The sequence below is a fragment of the Callorhinchus milii genome, unplaced genomic scaffold (assembly GCF_018977255.1).
Source record: "Callorhinchus milii isolate IMCB2004 unplaced genomic scaffold, IMCB_Cmil_1.0 Scaffold23, whole genome shotgun sequence".
In the NCBI taxonomy this organism is placed as follows: domain Eukaryota; kingdom Metazoa; phylum Chordata; class Chondrichthyes; order Chimaeriformes; family Callorhinchidae; genus Callorhinchus; species Callorhinchus milii.
The window spans coordinates 9,331,400-9,348,746 of NW_024704764.1; the positions used below are offsets into that span (position 1 = coordinate 9,331,400).

Genomic DNA, 17,347 nt, shown 5'->3' on the forward strand with positions numbered 1-17,347 from the left:
TGCAGTCGCCCTCGATGACCATTTCCGGAGGAGAACATTCAATCCAGGTGTCAGCTCGTTTCGGAACTTTACAGGATTTTCACGTTGGTTCTTGTTATTGCTGAATAAACAGGATTGGAAACCAGGTCAGGCTCTGCGAAACTCTGCACATCACTTCCCCCTCACTCTCACCTCACCTCTCACCTCCTCCAACCCCCTCACCACCACCCTCCCCTGGGCAGACCGGTCACTGGGGGCAGGGAATCCTCCCACTCGGCTCCTGTTGAACCCCTAAAGCCAAAGCCCGAACGGTCCAAGCTGGACAAGCAGCGGGAGAAGCTTGCCACACTGCTAACCCCTGCCCGTCCCCCGCCCGCCCGCCCGCCCCACCCCACAGAAGAACATGAAAAAATACCCACTTGGCTCCACTCAATGACTTTCCCGTGTTGGCAGTAAGTGCCCGTTTCGTAAACAGTCCCCAGTGTAGCGTGTAAACACCGCTGATTGATGGCAAACACGTCGCAATTCCCTCCTCCGGGTTCCTCTTGGCTTCCCGCGTTCAGAGATCTTTTTTTTTGAAAACAAAAACAAAATGCCTTTTCTTTGTCTCTTTTTTTTTTGGCAAATGAATGAGGAGAGTAAAAAAAGTTAAACTCACGAGATGTCGAACGTCACTACGGAAGAGAGGACCCGGGTTTGACTCCCGGACGGGGCGAAACTTTGGCCAAGTTTCCTTACTCCACACGCGCGCCTCTCTGGGGGGGTAATAATCCGTGTCCCCCCCCTCCCAAATAATTTGGTCACTTCAATCCACGACTGTATGTGGGGGCACTGCTGTGCAAACTCCACTTTACAATGTACACTCTGAAGCGCTTTGAGACGTCTCAACGACGTGATAAGATGTTGCATCAGATACAATGATTATTATTCAGGGTTTTTTTCTCTCTCCTCGGCGTCTTGGTTAAAACCCCCCCCTCCCCCCCCCTCCCCTCCCCACCCGGTGCACAAATTGGCTGCCTGCAGAACACACAGTCACTTTTACAGAAAAAATAATCACTCAGCACTTCAGGACGCAAACAAGACCAGGCTTTATTGTTGCAAGATATTCAAATTTCATTTGTCCGCCTGCCAAAAAGAAATGTTTTCCTATGTTGAGAATCTTCGAGTCACGAGAGTGGATAGGGGTCACTTACCCAACTTGTGTGTGCATGTCTGCGTCTGTCTGTATGTTTGTGTGTCTATGTGTGTGTGTGTCTGTGTGTGTGTGTGTGTATGTGTGTGTTTGTGTGTCTGTGTGTGTGTGGATGTGTGTGTTTGTGTGTCTATGTGTTTGTGTGTCTGTGTGTGTGTGTGTCTGTGTGTCTATATGTGTGTCCCTGTGTGTCTCTCTCACACGTTAATAAAAAAAGGGATTGATTTCTGTGAAGGAGAAGGTTACTGAACAGTCTATTTGGAGATTCAATCTAATGTCAATCAGCTTTAAGTCTCAAGACAGCACAGTGAGGGCTGTGTGTGAGTGTGTGAGTGAGAGAGAGAGTTGGAGAGGAAACCTCAAGCCACTGACTGACTCCACCCCAGAGAAAGAGCAATGTATAAATCAATCCCAGCTGTTCCCTGGATTGACCCACTCTCTGGTAGTCATTCTCACCACCTCCCAACCCAAGGAACTTACTGTGTGGTGTAATCTAACATCTTACCCCACCCACTGGAGAAGGAGAGAGAGAGAGAGAGAGAGAGATTTGCAGTTGAGTGTTGTGTTGGTGTTGTGTTGAAGACAGTAACAGAGCAGCAGAAGGAGGAGAGGAACACACACACAAAGACAGGAATGAACACTCGATCAGACCCCAACTCCTCAGCCCGCAAGAAGCTGGTCCTGAAAGACATTAAGAGAGGTGGGTGGGTGAGAGAGGGGGGGTGGGTGGGTGGGTGAGTGGGTGAGAGAGGGGGTGGGTGGGTGGGTGAGAGAGGGGGTGGGTGGGTGGGTGGGTGAGAGAGGGGGTGGTGGGTGGGTGAGTGGGTGAGAGAGGGGTGGGTGGGTGAGAGAGGGGGTGGGTGGGTGGGTGGGTGAGAGAGGGGTGGTGAGAGAGAGAGGGGGTGGGTGGGTGAGAGAGAGAGAAAGGGTGGGTGAGTGAGTGGGTGGGTGAGAGCGGGGGTGGGTGGGTGAGAGAGAGAGGGTGGGGGTGGGTGAGAGAGAGGGTGGGTGAGGCTGAGAGAGAGGGGGTGAGGGTGAGAGGGGGGGGGGTGAGAGAGAGAGGGTGGGGGGTGGGTGAGAGAGAAGGAGGGTGGGGGGTGAGAGGGAGAGGGAGGGTGGGGGGTGGAGGGTGAGAGGGTGAGGGTGGGGGTGAGAGTTGGCCCAGTAGCCTTTTCACTGTTGGAGACGCTGTGAGTGAGTGAGTGAGTGAGTGCAGAGCTGCGATGACTAAATAAGGAATTTCTGTCCCATTAATGGGAAAAGCATTCCTTTGATTTAAAAAAAAGCCCCTCCTCTCTCCCCTCCTCTCCCACCCACTCTCTCTCTCTCTCCCCCCTTTCTCTCTCTCTCTCTCTCTCCCCCTTTCCCCCCTCCCCCCCCCCCCACCCACCCCACTGTTTTCCCAGCCCAGGGATCTGCACATCTGTCTCTGTTCTGTGTCTGTCTTGGGTTATATCACAGGTCACATCTGGTTTACCGGTGGGGCGGAGGGGGTGTGAGCGGACGCTTATTGTATTTGTGGGGAAAGGGATTGGGAATAATCTCCCCCCACCCCCCCACCCCACTCCTCCCCCTCTCTGTCTCCACTTCTCTTCCTTCCAAAGCAAACCCGGTCCCCGCCCACGACTTGGAAGTCTCCGAGCCGCTGTCGCTCGGGGCTTCATGGAGTCTTGAGCACTCGCCTCGCAGGAACACTCATGTCCTCCAACTACAACCGGCATTAACACAGCGTCCCATCGAGTTTGACAGTGGCGGGACATGACCCCGAGACCGGGGGAAGGGGGGAATGGGGGGGGAGATGACCGTAGGCATTGGTCGAAGAGGAAGGTCTTCAGGCGTGACCTGAAAATGGGGCAGGAAGGGGGGCAAGGTGGTGGGGAGGGGGGATAGAGGAAGGGTGTTCCACAGTTTCGGGGGGTAGTGGTGGTACGGGGGACAGGCAGGAGGGCAGAACCAGTCGAGCGGATGCAGCGGGTATTGGGTTGGAGGGTGAGCAGGACGGAGAAGGGAGGGAGGTGCCGGGGAATGAAGGGATTTGAAAACGAGTGAGAGGATCTTGAAATCAATCTGTTCAATGATAGGGAGTTAGTGGAGCCTGGCGAGGGCTGGGGGGTGGGGGTGCGGGGTATAGTGTGTGTGATAGGGAGCCGGTGGGGCCTGGCGAGGGCTGGGGGGGTGGGGGTGCGGGGTATAGTGTGTGTGATAGGGAGCCGGTGGGGCCTGGCGAGGGCTGGGGGGGTGGGGGTGCGGGGTATAGTGTGTGTGATGGGGAGCCGGTGGGGCCTGGCGAGGGGTGGGGGATGGGGGGGTGGGGTGCGGGGTATAGTGTGTGTGATAGGGAGCCGGTGGGGCCTGGGGAGGGCTGGGGGGTCGGGGTGCGGGGTATAGTGTGTGTGATGGGGAGCCGGTGGGGCCTGGCGAGGGCTGGGGGATGGGGGGGTGGGGGTGCGGGGTATAGTGTGTGTGATAGGGAGCCGGTGGGGCCTGGCGAGGGGTGGGGTTCGGGGTTCAGTGCAGGGAGTATATGTACCTTATCACAACGTCGAGACGTCTCAAAGCACTTTATAAAACATATGATAAGGCAAAAGAAGGCGATGTGTGTTTTGGGGAAAGGAATATGTGATATTATAACATATATGTGATAGGGCCCTCTATCGAATGCAGGGATTATTATTATTATTGTTAATGTTATTACTGCACTTTACAGTAAATCCTGTGAAGCGCTTTGCGACGTTCTCCTGAGTGCCAAATGCTTTATAATTAGTTGTTGATATCGATATAACTATTGAGCCGTGGCTTGTCCGTGTTCGTGTGGGTGTGCGTGTGGGTGTGCGTGCGTGTGGGTGCGTGTGCGTGTGCGTGTGTATGTGTGTGTGTGTGCCCAGGTCTGCTGGAGGATGAGGACCTGAAGTTCATGCAGAAAGGCAGCAAGTTACAGAAGATCAGGTCCCGGATGTGGACGAAATATCGTCGGTTTCGGCTGCTGGAGGACGGACTGACCGTGTGGTGTGAGAGCAAGTCCATGAAGAAGTCCGGCATGACCACGTGTGAGTATCTCTTCCCCTCACCCTCCCCCCCCATCCCACCACCACAGCCACCACCACCACCTCCCCCTCCCGTACTATAGTGGTTCGAGCCCTCGCCTCGCAAGCGAGAGGACCCGGGTTCGATTCCCGGCCAAGGGCAAACCTTAGGCAAGGTTCCTTACTCCGCACACCTCTGTTTTCCCGGCAGTAAACAGGTTCTTGTTGATTGGCGGATCGCTCTCCGGGGGGTTATAATCCCTCCAAAGAAAAATATTAATGATAAGTTGGTCACTTCCATCCACGACTGCTTGCGTGGGGACGCTGCTGTGCGCAGTTGGCTGCCGCGTTCCACCCACAAAATACACAGTCACTCCACTCCACTTTGCAGCGTGTTCTGTGAAGCGCTTTGAGCCGTCTCGAAGCCGTGATCAGGCGCCGTATCAAAAACGATGTTAAACTCTGCGCTATTTATTTGCGATCAACGCCCTTTCTCTGTGTCCGGTCAGGGAATCCCGAGAGGACGGTTGTTCTCTCCGGATAAGATAAGAAGAAAAGGCTGTGTTTGCGTTGCGGGTGGAATGTCTTGGTGAACGTTAGGGCTGATCTTGATTACGCGCGCGCTCTCTCTCCCTCTCTCTCTTTCTCTGTCGCTCACACACATTCTCTCTCTATCGCACATTCTCTCTCTATCCCACATTCTCTCTCTATCCCACATTCTCTCTCTATCACACGTTCGCTCTCTCACACACTCTCTGCCTCTCACCTTCTCTCTCTCACACACACTCACCCCCCCCCCTCTCTCTCTCTCTCTCTCTCTCACACTCTCTCCCTCTCCCTCCCTCTCTCCGCAGTCTCGGTGATGGAGATCCAGTCTGTGCGTGAGGGCCACCAGTCGGAGGTGATGCGGAAACACGGTCGGGGTTTCTCGGAGCAGCAGTGCTTCACCATCGTGTTCCAGGGCAACCGCACTAACCTGGACCTGGTGGCCGGGACCCTGGAGGAGAGGAGACGCTGGGTCCGGGGGCTTCACAAACTGATGGCCCGAGCGGCCGGCATGAGCCAGCGCGAGAAACTGCACCAATATCCTTTAGCTGCCGGCGCTCAGCCATTCACTGGGCGAACGCAAGACCCAGGTCCATCTAGTTCACCTCCCACCCACCATCCAGGGGTCCCTTGACATGTCCTGGCCCCAAACTGTCCGCTGTGTCCCGTAGGAACGGAGGCGTTTGCTCAGCGAGAGACTCGAGTCGATGAGTTACTTTGAAGTGCAGTGACTGTTGTCCATACAGTGTATCCTGTGAAGCGCTTGGAGACGTCTCGACGACGTGTTGAGGGCTGGGGCTGGGGGTCAGGTAATGCAGATCTTTCTACGCTGTGTGAACGAGGCTGATCGTCGGGGTTAGAGGAATGAGCCGTGAGCCACGATCGGACAAGCTCAGGCTCCTCGCTCTGGGAGAGGGGACGTGTCGGGTGGTGGTGGGGGGGGGGGTGGGGGGACCTTTTATAGAGACTCACCATTTTGAGAGCGGGGTCGGAATGGAATGGTAAACCCAGAGCAATACTTTCGGACCCACCAAGACAGGAGCACAAGGGGTTTAGGGTCGCACAAGGGGAGAAATTTCAGGAAAGGCACCAGGAACGATTGGGACCAGGGTTGCCAGGGAGGCTGGTTGGGGCCAGGATATTGGGACTTGATGCCGTGATGGTGGGTCTCTCTCTCGCTCTCGCGATGACACCTTAACGCCGAGCACCTGGATTCACGAGTACCTGCGGAGGGCAGACGCCAACAAGGACAAGAAGATGAGCCTCGAGGAGATCAAAGACCTCCTGAAGCTGATCAACATCGAGGTTTACGAGGAGTACACGCTGCTGCTCTTCAAGGTACAGCACTGAGTGGGGCCGGGAGTTACCATGGAAACGGCTGGAAGATGATCCCCACCCCTCCGCCCTGAGGGAGATGAGGAGATGAGGGAGATGAGGAGATGAGGGAGATGAGGAGATGAGGGAGATTAGGAGATGAGGGAGATTAGGAGATGAGGGAGATTAGAGAGATTAGAGAGGGAGGGAGGATTGTTCACTGTTACACATTATAATAATAATAATAATAATAATAATAATCCTTGCATTTGATATAGCGCTTTTCACGTCGGGAGGACGTCCCAAAGCGCTTCACAGAACACACTGTAAAGTGAATTGACTGTATATTTAGGCGAACGCGGCAGCCAATTGCACGCAATGTCCCACAAACAGTCGTAGATTGAAAATGACCAATTTATTATTGTTTTTGGTTTTGGAATTATTAGGCTCTGTGTGAGTAAGGAAACTTGCCCGAGGTTTCGCCCTCTGCCTGGAATTGAACTCAGGTCTCTCACTTGCAAAGCGAGTGCTCTAACCACTGAGCTACAGGTCTCCACGATTCAGCCACTACGCCCCGAAACTCTGGAACACTCTCCCTCAGACCCTCCGCCTTGCCCCCGCTCTCTCTCTCTCTCTCTCTCTCTCTCTCTCCCCTTTTTCAAGTCCCGTCTGAAAACCTTCCCCTTCGACCGCGTTAAGCGCTCTGAGGCTCTGCGGGCGGGGAGGGCGCTGTGTAAATACACGTTGCCGTTTCGTAGCTGAAGTGGAGCTGCAGCTGAGCTGTGATCTACTAGAATGGCGGAACAGGCTCGAGGGTCTGAATGGCCTCCTCCCCTGTTCCTTGCCAAGGTATCTTTTAAAGCCCACCTTACTTTGACGGCTCCTTCGAAGGACGGCACCTCTGACAATGCCTCTCTCTCTCTCTCTCTCTCTCTCGTTGAAACGTCAGCCTTGAGTGTGAGCTCCAGGGAGGGGAGGGCGGGGAGGGGGCACGAGTCCCAGTGATAAGCCGAGTAGTTTTATCTGCTCGTCTTTGCCAACAGCAATGCGACAGGTCCAAGAGCAGCAAACTGGAGGAGCACGAGATCGAGGAGTTCTGTCAGCTGCTGATGCAGAGGCCGGAGCTGGAGGAGATCTTCAACTATTACTCGGGCGAGGACCAGATTCTGGCCGTCAGGGAGATCAGCAACTTCCTGAAGGAGCAGAAGGAGGTCCCCAGCGAGGAGAACGCCGTGGAACTCATCGAGAGATTTGAGCTCAATGAGAAAGGTGGTCACCAGCGCTTGTCCCAAACGTCTTCCCCCTCTTTGTGGCCATTTTTCGGGACGTAATAATAACGATAATGAATCCCTCGCGTTTGACCCGGCGCCTGATTGCGTCGTCGAGACGTCCTCAAAGCGCTTCACGGGATACACTGTGAACTGTAGTGACTGCGTGTTTTTTTGTGGGCGAAAACGCGGCAGCCGATTGCGCCCAGCGACGTCCCCGCAAACAAGTCGTGGGTTGAGTGACCGCGTTTTGGTGGTGGGGGGGGGGGTTTTCGTAGGGATTATTACCTGAAGAGCGATCCGCCAATGGACTAACAACCGGGTTCCCACTCACTGCCGGTAAACGTAAGACGTGTGTGTGTGTGTGTGTGTGTGTGTGTGTGTGTGGAGTAAGGAAAGTTGCTGAAGGCTTCACCCTGACCGGGAATCAAACCCGGGTCCTCTCGCTTTGCGAGGCGAGAGCTCTAACCGCTGACCTGCCTCCAGGTCATCGTTGAGCGCACACTGCCCGGTGCGTTTCACCTGCAAGACACAGAGGCCCTGTGACTCCCGGGTCACAGCCAAATCCCACCAAGTTCTCCTCTGTTCACTCCCAGGGCAGAGCAGGGCTGGAGATCTTTTCTTTCTGCACCACTGGAGACCAGGCCACGGTGTGTTCCTCGCCCTCTCCCGTCCCCACCCTCACCCACACCCCACCCACTCCCCCCCCTCCCACTCCCCCAGCTGAGGGTGACGCGTTATCTGTTAATAAACATTTCACTCCAAAGTGGACGGCGGTTGGAGAAAGCGTTCAGTGCGATAAATGTGCACGCAGTGTGAACCAGCTCCCTGCACCTCACGCGCTCAGATCTCTCTCCCCCCCCCTCTCTCTTTCTTTCCGACTGAGTCAAAGGTTTTATTTATAGAGGCGTCAAATGATGTTACCCGTGGACACAGCCCGTCTGTCGGCGCTTGTCCCAGATGGTGAAGTATTTTGGAACTTCTTCCATCTCGTATCTCGTCCTATATCTTAACTCAGCTCCGTTCAGGAGGCCATCAAGGACCCTGCGAGTCTATTGGAGAAAGAGAAAGGGAGTTTCTCTCTCTCTCTCTCCCTGGGGTCCTGGCCGGCAATAATCCTCGCATCGCAGGATTCCTGGAGCTCAGCGGTTAGAGCACTCGCGAGGCGAGTGCGAGACCTGGGTTCGATTCCCGGCCAGGGCCGAACCTTGGGCAAGTTTCCTGACTCCGCGCGCCTGATAGTAACCCCTCAAGGGGGGAAAAAAAAAAGCAATGAAACTGATCACTTCAATCCCCGGCTGCTGCGCGCAGTCGGCTGCCGGGTTTCGCCCACCGATATACGGTCAACTCACTGCCCGGTATATTCGGTGAAGCGCTTTGAGACGTCGAGAAGAAGTGGAAAAGCGCTGCATCAAAGGCGAGGATTATTATTATTATTATTATTGCTATTTGACACAGCGCCTTATCAGGTCATCGAGACGTCTCACAGGAAAACACTGTAAAGTGTAGTGACTGTGTGTTTTTGGAGGCGAAACGCGGCAGGCCAATTGCGCGCAAACAACGTGCCACAAACCGCCATGGAGCGAGCGGCCAAATTTATTAGGAGTTAAGGTGTGAATGAATGAACGAACGAACGGACGAACGAACGAACCCGACGCGAGATCGAGGCACCGTCCATGATTCTCCGCTCACTGACCATTTGCCATCGGCAGCGAAACAGAACCAGCTCCTGACCCAGGACGGGTTTGTGATGTACATGCTCTCGCCGGACGGCAACATCTTCAACCACAGCCATGACCTGATCTACCAGGACATGGGGCAGCCCCTCAGCCACTACTTCATCTCGTCCTCGCACAACACCTACCTGATGGAGGACCAGCTGGGAGGACCCAGCAGCACTGAGGCTTATATCAGGTACTCGCTCGCCCACTCCGTCCCCCCCCACCACCACCAGCACCCCAACCCCCTGGGCCCCCACCTACCCCGGACCCCCATCCCCTTGGCCCCCAGCCCCCAGCCCCCCCCGGCCGCCTCTTCCTCAGTGGGAGGAAGGGAGAGAATTTTGGGTGAAAAAAAGACCCTTCGAACCATTTGATTTCAGGCCTCCTCGATTTCCCCCCCCCCCCCAACCCCGGGGCGTTAAGAGCTGTGGGACCCTATCCCGCGAGGAGGGAACCTGTCAGCCCCTCACACAGCTGAGAGGAGAGATCAGTTCATCCATCCGAGACCAGTCGCTTATCGGCTGAAACCTCCCCCACAGCTTTGCCGGATTGTTTTGGTGAAGTGAACGCTCACTCCCAATGGTGATGTTGGGGACACACGGACCAGGTGCCCCCCCAGTGCCCCCCCACCCAGTGCCCCCCCCCCCCAGCGCCCCCCTCAAAAAAAAAACTTTTATCGACTTTTTATTTTTAATCAAACGTGTCTATGTGTGTGTCTGTGTGTGTGTCTGTGTCTCTGTGTCTGTCTGCGTGTATCTGTGTGTCTGTGTCTCTGTGTGTGTGTATCTGTGTGTCTGTCTGATTGTGTTTGTGTGTGTGTGTGTGTGTCTCTGTGTGTGTGTGTGTCTCTCTGTGTGTGTGTGTCTCTGTGGGTGTGTGTCTCTGTGGGTGTGTGTCTCTGTGGGTGTGTGTCTCTGTGGGTGTGTGTCTCTGTGGGTGTGTCTCTCTGTGGGTGTGTCTCTCTGTGGGTGTGTCTCTCTGTGGGTGTGTGTCTGTCTTTGTTTGTATCTGTCTGTGTGTGTGTCTGTGTGTGTGTGTCTATCTCTGTGTGTGTGTCTCTCTCTGTGTGTGTCTCTGTGTGTGTGTGTCTGTGCGTGTGTGTGTGTCTGTGCGTGTCTCTGTGTGTGTGTGTGTGTGTGTGTGTCTCTCTGTGTGTGTGTGTGTGTCTCTCTGTGTGTGTCTCTGTGTGTGTGTGTCTGTGCGTGTCTCTGTGTGTGTGTGTCTCTCTGTGTGTGTCTCTGTGTGTGTGTGTGTGTGTCTCTGTGTGTGTGTCAGAGCGCTGTTGCGAGGCTGTCGCTGTGTGGAGCTGGACTGCTGGGACGGAGCTAACGGGGAGCCCGTTGTGTACCACGGACACACCCTCACCTCCAAAATCCTCTTCAAGGACGTGGTCACAGCCATCCGCGACTACGCCTTCAAGGTAAGGCTCCCGGGGCTGGAGCGACACTGGCCTCGGGCCACGTTTGGTGTCGTGCTATAGGAGACTGTTGGCGCGGAGGTCGCTGCGCGCAATTGTCTGCCGCGTTTCACCCCGAAAATACACGGTCACTCCGCTTCGCCGTGCTTTCCCGTGAAGCGCTTTGCAGAAGTTTCAACGGCGTGACGAGGCGCTGGGTCAAATGCAAGGATTATTATTGATCCCCGCGCCTTATCACGTCTTAAATAAATCCCTTAATGTTTAACGGTTAACTTTGTAATGTGATCCGTGGTGTTTTGGGTCCAGGACATGAGCCGGAAGGAACCTGGAAGTGGGTTTCAATGGAAATCAGTTCCAGGAATTGTCCTCTTATCACACAACGCCTCAAACCTCTCTCTCTCTCTCTCCCCTTTCCTACATTACACTGCACCTCCCGCCACCGTTAACCCCCAAACCGCTGACTTCAACATGCGTGACCGTGCGTGTGTCTGTGCGGTGCTGGACCCTACCCCGTGTGAAGGGCGCTATATAAGTGCAAGTTGTTGTGTGTGTGTGTATGTTTGGGTGCGTCCGTCCACATGTACTGACCTAAGAATGTTTCACTGTAAATTTAATTCAATGTCTATTACCCTGACCCTTCACCCTCCCTCTCCCCCACTCCCCCTCGCTCTCCCCTCCTCTCCCCCTCCCACTCTCTCCCCCCCTCGCTGTATGTGGCAGACGTCCCCCTTCCCCCTCATCCTGTCGCTGGAGAATCACTGTGGGGTGGAGCAGCAGACGGTGATGGCTCGACACTTCACCAACATTCTGGGCAAGTTGTTGGTCACCGGCCCAGTTGATGACAAAGAGCCCGAGGAGCTGCCCTCACCCGAGGTAAGCCCGGCCCGGCCCGAGGTTAGCCCGGCCCGGCCCGAGGTTAGCCCGGCCTGGCCCGAGGCTAGCCCGGCCCGAGGCTAGCCCGGCCCGAGGCTAGCCCGGCCTGGCCCGAGGCTAGCCCGGCCTGGCCCGAGGCTAGCCCGGCCTGGCCCGTGTCCTCCCGTGTGTCTGCGGTGAGGGTGAGGAGCATTCGTGCTCTGACGCTGATGCGGCGACTGACATTGAGCTGCGAGGCTGTGGTCAGTCAGTCAGTCAGTCAGTCCCTCCTCATTCCCGCAGGAGCTCAAAGGGAAGATTGTGATAAAGGGGAAGAAGCTGACCGCCTCGGGGGACGTGGACGAGGAGACGGCGGAGGAAGATAATGAGAAGAAGAAGGTAAGAGGTGGTTGGAGGGTGAGGTTGGGGGGGAGAGAGACAGTCAGAGCTCTGTGGCTCGGTTGAAGGGAGGCGAGAGCGAGCGACTGAACGACGGGCTGAGATCTGTCGGACATTCAGGGCGGCGGTCTTTCGAGGCGCGCTGGCAAATGGGTGTCCTGCCGCGAGTCCGTGTCCACGGGAACCGAGGGCAGAGGGTTTACTGTCTCTGACGGGACGAGAATCCTACGAACCACCCAATCTCACAGCGCAGGAGGAGGCCATTCAGCCCATCGTAACCTGTGCCAGGTCTTTGAAAGAGTTCCCAACTCGTCCCACACTCCCCCCCCCACCTCCCACCCCCACCTCCCTCCTCCGCTCTTACCCCAATAGCCCTGCTTTTCCCCCCCGACCCCCTCCCCCCCGCCGTAAGGACCTCTCCAATTCCCTTTTGAGACGTATCGTCAAATCTGCTTCCGGGCGGAGGGTCCCAGAGCGCAACGACTCCATCGCTCGGGTTTCGGCCGCACTCAAATACAACGGTTTAAAAAGAAAAGGCAACGCAGTGTATATTGGGGCCACAGACACAGACACAGACACACACACAGACACAGACACAGACACATTGATACTTGGGGGTCCCTTGTTCCACCCTGGTCCTGGGGCGCCCCCTGCAGGCCAGGGCTGGCACTGCACGCTGTTCCTCAACCCCCGTTAGCCCACGTCAAATAGCGCCTCCTGGTGGATACTGGAGGAACTAAACGCCGCTCAGTGACACTCTCATGGACCCCCTAACACTGGACCTGCGCCTAATACTCTCCGGAATTAGGCAATCAGGATGCCTCCTCCCACCCCCCCCCAGAAAGGGGGAGAGAGAGCGCGCATTCCATTCCAAGTCGATGGATAGACATTTGTTGGGTCGGGGTGTTAAGGGATATGGGGCGAAGGCGGGTAATTGGAGTTGAGGCGCAGATCAGCCTTGACCTTATAGAATGGCGGAACAGGCTCGGGGGCTGAATGTCCTCCTCCTGTTCCTATGTTCCTGGAGCTGGTGCTTGTGTTGTGTTGTGTTGTGTTGCGGAGCCTGGGTACTGATGGGCTTCGCTTGTGTTTGTTGGCAGGAGGCGAAGCTGTCCCAGGAGCTGTCTGACCTGGTGGTTTATTGCCAAGCCGTCCACTTCCACAGCTTTGCTGCCTCCCGCACCGAGGGCTCAGTCACGCAAATGTCCTCCTTCGGAGAGAGTAAAGCCAAGAAGCTGATCTCCGAATCGGGTAAGAAACCACAGCGGAAAAGCATTTATTAATAACAATAATAATAATAATAATAATAATAACCCTTGCATTTGATAAGAGCGTCTTATCACATCGTTGAAACGTCTCAAAGCGATTCACAGGATATATTGTGAAGTGGATTGTCTGCATATTTTTGTGGGCGAAACCCGGCAGCCGGTTAGGCACAGCAGCGTCCCCCGTCAAACCGGTCTGGATCGAGTGATCTAACCTCCCTCTCCCTCTCCAGGGAAAAGCTTTGTCCAATACAACGCCAGGCAGCTGAGCAGGATTTATCCGTCCGGAACCCGCTTCGATTCTTCGAACTACAATCCTCAGGACATGTGGAATGCCGGCTGTCAGCTCGGTCAGACCCCGTCTCTCGCTCTCGCTCTCGCTCTCGCTCTCTTTCTCTGTCGGATTGATTCCTTGCACACTGTGACTCTGTGTGTGTGTGTGTGTGCGTGTAGGTGTGGGGTTGGGAGATGTGGGCTACTGTTTTGTTCTGTGGCTGAATTGAGGGGGGAATTCAGTTAAGGTTCCATGTTCTAGTGTCTACCAGTTGGCTCTGACTTATTGGGGTTTATTCCCCCCCCCCCCACCCCCCTGATGGGTTGCAACAACAACTTGCACTTACACAGCGCCATTCACGCAAGGGCAGCGTCTCTGAGTGCTGAGCGGTGGCGGAGCCCGACTCTGAGCGGGGAGGGAGGTTGCTGAAGGCAAAGCTAAAGAGGAAGGTCTTGAGCTGTGATCCGAGGCAGGTTATGATTTGTTTGGGGGTTTCCCCCCCTCCTCTCCTCTCTCCTCTCCAGTTTCCCTGAATTTCCAGAAGTGCGGAGCGGAGATGGACCTGAACGAGGGAAGGTTCCGGCAGAACGGTCGCTGCGGTTACGTGCTGAAGCCGGACTTCATGAGGAGCAGCGACTCCGCATTTAGCCCACAAAGCCCGTGCCGGGGGCCGGGCTGGACAGGAGACAGCTGGTCATTGATGTAACTTTACCCCACGTGTTTGGGCGTCAGCCTCATTTTCTCCCCTTGTCATTTCTGTCCATCTCTGCCCAGTGGCTTTCCCCCCCTCTCCCCCCCCTCCCTCACCCCCCTCCCTCTCCCCACCGCCCCCTCTCTCCCTCACCCCCCCCTCCCTCTCCCCACCGCCCCCTCCCTCCCTCTCCCCACCGCCCCCTCCCTCCCTCACCCCCCCTCCCTCTCCCCACCGCTCCCTCTCTCCCTCAACCCCTTCCTCTCCCCACCGCCCCTCCCTCCCTCTCCCCACCGCCCCTCCCTCCCTCACCCCCCTCCCTCTCCCACCGCTCCCTCTCTCCCTCAACCCCCTCCCTCTCCCCACCGCCCCCTCCCTCCCTCTCCCCACCGCCCCCTCCCTCGCTCTGTATAACTAGTTGCTGAGTATTGCTTTGTGTCTCAGTGTGGTCTGGGGAGGGGGGAGAGGGGATGGTTCGCTGGTGTTGCAGTGCTCGGACTCTCTCTCTCTCTCTCTCCGCGACAGGTGATCACAGCTCAGCAGTTGCCCAAAGTGAACAAGACCAAGAAGAACTCCATCGTGGACCCGCAGGTGAGGGTGGAAGTTCACGGTGTTCCCGAGGACAACGCGTCCGGAAAGACGGGATACGTGACGAATAATGGTGAGAGCAGCGAAGGGGTGGGGGAGGTCCCCGGGGGGGGGATTGGATTGGGGGGGCTGGGGAGGAGGATTCAGGGGCTGCAGATAATTAGATGTTTTATGATGGCCGAAAAAACAGTCACTACACTTTACAGTATGTTTTGTGAAGTGCTTTGGAGACGTCTCAATGAGGCGATGAGGCGCTGTGTCAAATACAGAGTGTATCACTATCTCAGGGGGGAGGGAATGAGGGTCAGTGTGGCCGAGGCTGGGGGCGCGCTGCGGTGAGGCTGTGGGGGGGGGTCAGTGTGGTGAGGCTGTGGTGGGGGGGGGTGGGGTCAGTGTGGTGAGGCTGTGGGGTGGGGGGTCAGTGTGGTGAGGCTGTGGGGGTCAGTGTGGTGAGGCTGGGGGGGGGGTCAGTGTGGTGAGGCTGTGGGGGGGGGGGTCAGTGTGGTGAGGCTGTGGTGGGGGGGGTGGGGTCAGTGTGGTGAGGCTGTGGGGGTCAGTGTGGTGAGGCTGGGGGGGTCAGTGTGGTGAGGCTGTGGGGGGTGGGGGGGGTCAGTGTGGTGAGCCTGTGGTGGGGGGGTCAGTGTGGTGAGCCTGTGGGGGGGGGGGGGCTCAGTGTGGTGAGGCTGGGGGGGGGTCAGTGTGGTGAGGCTGTGGGGGGGGGGGGTCAGTGTGGTGAGGCTGTGGGGTGGGGGGGTCAGTGTGGTGAGGCTGTGGGGGGGGGGGGGGTCAGTGTGGTGAGGCTGTGGGGTGGGGGCTCAGTGTGGTGAGGCTGGGGGGGGTCAGTGTGGTGAGGCTGTGGCCGAGGGGGGCAGTGGCTGCTCACCGCTCGGGGCTGATGTTGGTGTTCCCGATCGCAGGCTTTAACCCGGTGTGGAACGAGGTGCTGAGGTTCGGGATCAGCGTTCCCGAGCTGGCGCTGATCCGCTTTGTGGTGGAGGATTACGACACGGCCAGCAGCAACGACTTCATCGGGCAGTTTACCCTCCCGTTCACCAGCGTCCAGCAAGGTGCGCGCACGCGTGTGTGGGGGGGGGGCGGGGGGTATACACGTTGCCCCAAAATATATACCGTGTTGACGCCAACGCACACTGTTCCACGTTTCCGTGAGAACTCGATCAATCAGGACCATTCTCGCTGCTGAGGATTCTGTTTATAACAACCCCAGTGTTCCTCCCGGCCCCAGGAACCCGATTAACTGTTCCCCGTTTCTCCCGCAGGCTATCGCCACGTCCACTTACTGGCCAAGGACGGCACCTCCCTCTCGCCGGCCACCCTGTTCGTCCGGATCAGGATTAAGAGCGAGTAGACCGGAGACGGTGACTGAGTCACTGCGGTCGGGTGGAGACCTGGGTGCACAGGTCTATCGTGCTGGGAGGCTGAGGTCCTGCCTCAGGCACTGGCCTGGGATGAAGCTCGGATTTTCAGACACAGGAGAAGCTTTCCGTCCCTGAATTCGGCTCCAGTTGAGCCTCAAGAGCCGGGTCGTAACCCAGAATCCGTCCCAACTCCCAGCAGATCTGAAGCTTTTTAGACTTTTAATCCGCGAAACATTTTTATATCCACAGACATCGAATGTCCCAACTTTTTAAGCGCGCGCGTGTGTGTATGTGGGGGGGGATGGGGGAGGGAGGGTCACTTCTCGTCCCGTCAAACTTTTACATCACAGAAAGAAACCATTTCAGCCCCATTGAAGCTCCCATCTGCTCGCGCTCTTTACCCCACACCCCTTATTTTATGTATTTAATCTATTTATCTAATTCCCCGCTGAAAGCTATTATGGTTTTGGCCGAGTGTTCTGAGGCCCTAATCACCTTCCCTGAAGGAAACGCCTACAAATACCCTTTGCCTTATTCTGTTTGGGTAACGACAACGCGCACTTGTTTTGTTGCATCCGTTCGTGCACCTTAGTAAAGTTTCGGCTCGAACCGCGTGGGCGCAGGAACCCCCATCACAGACGCGGGCTCGGTACTCGGTAACGAGTTGGTGTTTTGAGTCTGTAATTTAGGGGAAGAAACTTCGCCTTTTTTGATTGGAATAACGTAGAATTATTGCGCTAAGTCCGTGAGGTGACGAAGCCAATGTCCTATCTCTCCTCGAGCGAGACTCGCGCGTGTTTTTTTTTGTGTGTGTGTGTGTGCGTGCGTGCGCGTGCGGTACGCAATCTTGTGCGGTTGAGCACGTTTGCCATATAATTGTCGCATCTGTTACAGAAGCCTCGTCGCCGCTCGAAAGGTCACAAAGTGCTTCCCAGTTAATAAGCGGAGGTGCGGGGACTGTCTGCCGGCCAACGCGCTGCCCTGATGAACGGGTTCGCACCTCCGGCCGGAACGGAGACAGCCGTTGGCGGACTGTCGGCCGGGACCGCGCCGCGACCCGTCCACTCTCTCCTGCGGAACAGCGCGGCGGCCGGAACCTTTTAACGTCCGCCCGGTCCCGGCGCGAGGCGGGACCTCGGGTTTATTTGACCGCTCGCGTTCCATGTATTATTCCGCAAATAAACGCACCGAACTGCACGTCGACCTCCTGCGCGCGGTTTATCGCCGCAGTGCGGCTTCGGAGGGATCAGGACCCCCCCCCGACCCCCCGACCCCCCCCCACCACCACCCCGAGGCGGGAAACTACTGGGGTGGTCTCTGCCCTTTAGTGATCCGCTTTGGCGGTGGGACTCCCCAAGTGGGGTCAGGTCAGTGGGAGTCACTGGGGTGGGTGGGTGGGTGGGTGGGTGGTGCTGGTGGTTTGCTCTGTGTGTGCAGTGGGG

General features: G+C 56.5%; 1 protein-coding gene across 1 annotated transcript; it reads left to right on the plus strand.

Moving 5' to 3' along the window:
* The first annotated feature begins 64 nt into the window (after nt 1–64).
* On the plus strand, nt 65–17,102 carry LOC103189707 (1-phosphatidylinositol 4,5-bisphosphate phosphodiesterase delta-3). The gene is given in 17 exon segments (XM_042343365.1): nt 65–125; nt 1,754–1,871; nt 4,057–4,218; nt 5,049–5,277; nt 5,949–6,078; nt 7,098–7,323; nt 9,035–9,236; nt 10,319–10,463; nt 11,181–11,333; nt 11,616–11,711; nt 12,812–12,962; nt 13,210–13,326; nt 13,775–13,921; nt 13,924–13,952; nt 14,467–14,602; nt 15,447–15,596; nt 15,807–17,102. Coding segments are annotated over 16 exon segments (2,229 nt in total). The 5' UTR covers nt 65–125; nt 1,754–1,804; the 3' UTR covers nt 15,896–17,102.
* Nucleotides 17,103–17,347: the final 245 nt, after the last annotated feature.